The sequence below is a fragment of the Sinocyclocheilus rhinocerous genome, unplaced genomic scaffold, assembly GCF_001515625.1.
Source record: "Sinocyclocheilus rhinocerous isolate Xijiao unplaced genomic scaffold, SAMN03320098_v1.1 scaffold2579, whole genome shotgun sequence".
Taxonomy (NCBI): domain Eukaryota; kingdom Metazoa; phylum Chordata; class Actinopteri; order Cypriniformes; family Cyprinidae; genus Sinocyclocheilus; species Sinocyclocheilus rhinocerous.
This window is the reverse complement of record NW_015644654.1, coordinates 167980-172866: the sequence shown is the minus strand read 5'-3', so window position 1 is coordinate 172866 and position 4887 is coordinate 167980. Positions and strand designations below refer to the sequence as shown.

The 4887-nt window shown below is 39.3% G+C and overlaps 2 protein-coding genes across 2 annotated transcripts in view; both read left to right on the top strand.

Annotated features, from left to right (window-relative positions):
* The window catches only part of LOC107758776 (dehydrogenase/reductase SDR family member 7C-B-like), a 4177-nt gene extending 2088 nt beyond the window's left edge, over positions 1 to 2089 (top strand). The window contains exons 4-8 of the mRNA XM_016576591.1: positions 312 to 424; positions 537 to 747; positions 1210 to 1302; positions 1443 to 1598; positions 1723 to 2089. Coding sequence (XP_016432077.1) covers positions 312 to 424; positions 537 to 747; positions 1210 to 1302; positions 1443 to 1598; positions 1723 to 1931 — 782 coding nt within the window. The 3' untranslated portion in view covers positions 1932 to 2089. The remainder of the gene's footprint in view (positions 1 to 311; positions 425 to 536; positions 748 to 1209; positions 1303 to 1442; positions 1599 to 1722) is intronic.
* Positions 2090 to 4041: 1952 nt separating this feature from the next.
* On the top strand, positions 4042 to 4887 carry LOC107758773 (protein NATD1). The gene is made up of 3 exons (XM_016576584.1): positions 4042 to 4213; positions 4460 to 4578; positions 4670 to 4887. The coding sequence occupies exons 1-3, from the start codon at positions 4045 to 4047 to the stop codon at positions 4787 to 4789; spliced, it is 408 nt and encodes a 135-aa protein (XP_016432070.1). The 5' UTR covers positions 4042 to 4044; the 3' UTR covers positions 4790 to 4887.

Sequence of the window (4887 nt, the reverse complement as noted above, 5' to 3'; positions counted from 1 at the left end):
ACTAGTACACTGATATTTGTATACTTACTACATAAAGTATACTTATAAATATACTTGAACTTCACTTAAGTATACTTAATAAAATAAACTTGACGTATACTACTTTTTGGTAAGGGTTGGCAAGATTAAAAACTGTAGGTTTAATATATTGAGACATATATTGTAAGGACATGAAAATGTATTGCAGGATAGGAATGACAGACTGGCCTAATCTAAAATAAATGCTCTTGTGAGACTGTGATGAGCCATGTTTGCAGATGAATTGCATATTTGTTGTTTAAACTCGGTTGTTTACATTGTGATCATTGTAGAATGTGCACAACTCTTCCATACTGGAGGAGCCAGACTGATCCTTTGCGGAAGTAACTGGGAAAAGTTGGAGACTCTAGCTGAGAGGCTGATGACTGAATCAGATCCAGCACTTGTGAGTGCAGAATCACCAGTAACTGAATGACGATTGTCTGAAACATTTAGCAATGTGTTTTTTAAGACTGTAGTTCAGCGTGACTTGGTTCAGTTCTAACTTTACTGCTTAGACATTTCCGCCCAAACTAGTGGAGCTGGACTTCAGTAACATGAAGAGCGTTCCTGAGGTGATTTCTGAGATCCTGGAGTGTTACGGCTGTCTGGATGTTCTCATCTTCAATAGCAGTATGAAGGTGAAGGCTCCTGTACAGTGTCTGTCCCTTGAGATGGACAGGACCGTCATGGATGTGAACTACTTTGGGCCGATCACGCTGGTTAAGGGTAAAACGCCAGTTACTCTGAGTTGTGTTGAAGCGTTTTTAATTAAGTGCATTTCAATAATGCCAAATCTCTGAATAGTTTTAGCATGACAATGGATATGACAACGTTAATGTATGTATGTTTTGGCGAATGAATTTGCTACGCTGATGCTGCAGAGAAAGTATGGATTTGATACTTCCAATAGATATACAGACACGCTGCTGTGAGCATGTAAGACATGTTCATGAATAGTCATACATAAATCCTGTAGCAGATGAAAACAGGTGGAGCTGGGGGAGGTGGAGGGTTTCAGAAGGACCAGCTCACAGTGACTAGACTATTTAAAGGTTGAGTATCTCACTGGCTGAAGAGGGGCCCAATCAGCTTGTGCCATGTCGTAAATTCTAGCAGATTGCTTGTAAAAAACATATCAGCCTGTTTCATCTGGAGTTTCATGACTGAACTAGATATTTACCGTCACAGGTGTTCTCTCGTCACTGATCTGCAGAAGAACAGGTCACATTCTTCTAGTCAACAGCATTCAGGGAAAACTGACGATGCCCTTCCGCGCCACCTGTGAGTTTTTGTGTCTAGTTTACCTGGATGTTACTGAATATAAACTTAAATGTTCATAACACTAATCAACAGTTATAAATATATGAAGATGTCTTGAATTTATATATCTTTGTCAGTGTAAGATGTTCTGCATTGTTTAGATGCTGCCTCCAAGCATGCCGTTCAGGCTTTCTTTGACTGTCTGCGGGCTGAGGTTCAGGAATATGGAATAACTGTCAGCACGGTCAACCACACCTTCATAAAGACTCCCAGCACAAACTCAGCGGATGAAATCACAGCAAAATCCATGTGGACAGGTGAGTGAACTACACTGACAGTTCATAATGCAAAGACAGCAAAGAACATGGTTTGTAGCTCATAACATCTTGCTTGTTTGTCCACTAAATTGCCTTGGACTTTCTGTTTGGACACTGGCTGCAGACGTCAAACCCAACTCCCTTGGTGTGACCCCTAAAGAGATGGCAACTGAGCTCCTGAAGACTCTGAGCAGTAAGAAGAAGGAGATCTTGATGGCCCACTCCATCCCTAAAGCAGCTCTCTATGTCAGATCTCTCTTTCCCAACTTGTTCTTCGCCATCATGGCAACAGGAGTCAGAAACACTGCAGCTGTGGAGATGCCTGATGATTGAAGGACATTGGTTTTTACTAGAGCTGTATAGTATTAAAAATGTGCCACTGTGCTGTAGTTCTTAAATTAGAAGAAAACTTTCAAGTCAGTATGACTGTGGATTTGCTGTGACTTTGTGAGTCTTGGAAAAAACAAAGAAATAAATATGAAATCAATCAACCAATATCTATCTATCTATCTATCTATCTATCTATCTGTCTGATGGTTTCTATCTATCATCTTTCTTTCTATCTATCTATCTATCTATCTATCTGATGGTTTCTATCTATCTATCTATCTATCTATCTATCTATCTACCTATCTATCTATCTATCATCTTTCTATCTATCTATCTATCTATCTATCTATCTGTCCGTCTGTCTGTCTATCTGATGGTTTCTATCTATCTATCTATCTATCTATCTATCTTTTTAAACTTACAGATGAGCCAACATAAAGTTTTTCTTCACGACATTCGCTAATCTAGTTAATTGTGTATTTAAAGTTCAAATGTAATATTTAAATAGGATCATGTCAGTGGTGGTGGTCAGATGTGAGAGAGGATTACCGTTTTTCACAGTCGCTTTGGTGCATTTCTCGAATCATCCTTAATATTTGCAAAGAAGTATGTGCATTTCTCAAAACAATTCGTACAAACAGCACCACACAATGGATTACCTGCAAAAGCCTGTAACTTACTCAAAATCTTTAGTTCGTCTCTCAAAAGCAAGTATTTATGTCAATGAACATATCAGTGCCATCAGAATGAAAAGTCCTTGTGTCATTGTTCACAAACAAGATAGTCAAAATGCTTAGTCATGTTGTCAGTATAACAGTGCACTCTGTTAGTATGTAAACTATGGCAACAGTTTGGATGACAGTTACTGTATTAAAATGCAGAAGGCTGCACTTCTTCTGTATGCCATATATCCATTTCAAAAGTACAAATGTACACACTACTGTATGTGGGGTATTGATTGAAAGAGACTGGATAGGATTCACAGTACAACGTCATTGTAATGTCAAAAGAAAAGGAAATATGGGCACAAAGGCAAAAATACAAAATTAGAAAGGCAAACACTGTAAACCCACCTCAGCCATTGTAAGCCATGATTGACAACATTGTCCACAATAGTGGCCCTTATTTCATCTATGTGCCTTGGCCAATATGTCCGTTGTCTCTTCTGTTCCTCTGTTTTGCCTCTGTACCCTTCCACCATGCATCCTTACTCCTATTCATCCTCTCAGCTGTTGACCCTGATTATTTCCTGGATGTTCAACTCTTGTGTTGTCCTCTGTCTATATGCTTTCCGAGGACTATATGCTTTCCAATTGAAGGTTCATGAGATGCAATTTTGAGCTATTTCAGAGAACTGGTTTATAATTGGTTGATCTACATTTTCTTCATTAGTGAAAGTCAAGATTTACCTCCACAATTCATAGCAAATTTACAAAAATCTAATAGAAATGTGTAGAAAATATGCTTTACTTTACTTTACTTTTACTTTTAGTCAGCTGTGGGGCGGAGTTTGCACTGAAGTGGATTGGGGGGAAAATTGCGCATGCGTGTCATGTGCCTGTCTGTCAATGGGAGGAAGCCACGCCCTATTTTGGAGCTCCCACCCCGTTTTGGAGTTCCCGCCCCCATTTGGAGCTGCAGTTGGCTGCAGTTATACCCTTCTCAAGCAAAGTGCACGACACTGACAAGGTACGCGATACAGTACGAGACCAAACGCGATTTTTTATCCATTATATGCTTGACAGTTTATGACGTCAAGGTCAACCATTTTGGATTTAATTGCTTATACGATGAACTAATGACGACTATTGCACAGAGAACTATATAATATATTTTGAGCAACATGACATTAGCACCTGATAATGTAGAAAACTGCAGACATATAGCTATATACATAATTAGCATAAATGTACCAAAGCAATCGCAACTTGTTCAAAAGAATGAGAAACTGCTTTTATGATGTGCACAAGTGACTAGATGATGTGGAGGTTGAACAAGTAGCTTTGAGAATTTCATTTCTGATCTGAGAAATGCACCAAAGCGACTGAGAAACACTGTAATACCATTACAGCGCCCTCTGCTGTTACTGTACAGCTCTGTTTGGTGACGTCACGTCATGGCGCGATACATACTGTCTCAAACATGTATCTTTCGGTTCAGTCAAGGATATAACAACAGTCAGCGCCTCAGCAAATACACATGTTGTGGATCTACAAACTCCTCGAACACAAATGTGATACACGATAGACAGAAGCAGCGTTTCACAGTAACGCTTGACTGCGGCGGTAAGAGAAAAGCACGTTTTCATGTCTTTTTTACGTTCTGTCTCAAAACCCAGTGAGCTGCCTATTTAGACAGCATTTCTGACCATCATAACACCGCTGATTCACAAAGCGCCGTCCACTAGTTAGTCAGCACTTTAGGTTATTATTAGACGGACTGTATAGGCTCAAATCAAATTCCATGTGATTTAGTCAACAACAACAACAATAGGCTAATAATAATAATTTCCCCCTTGTAATCTGAATCAGGAACAGTGAGTAGTGCAGTACTGAAATACACTCTCAGTCATGATCAGCAGGTGGAGTTGATCTCTACAGAGGTTCCTGAATCACACAGGGGTAAAGGTGCAGCAGCACATCTGGCAAAGGTAAAATCGCTCTTCAACTTGCTCAGTTCTTCATGTTCTGCTGTTTCCTGAAACTCAATATTGAACATCTTTTTCTTTTCTTTTTCTTTAGGCTGCTTTGGATTTCGTTGTTGAAGAAAATTTGACAGCGAGGATATCCTGTTGGTACATTAGAAAATATGTCGATGAAAATCCACATCTTGGATACCAGGCTTATATTGAAGACGAATAAAGGCAGAATTAAACAACGTCTTAACGGAAGATTTTACATAGGCTACGTCTTTCCTCCTTTACCTGACTCCTTGCAGTCTTATGTTATTATATAGGCGC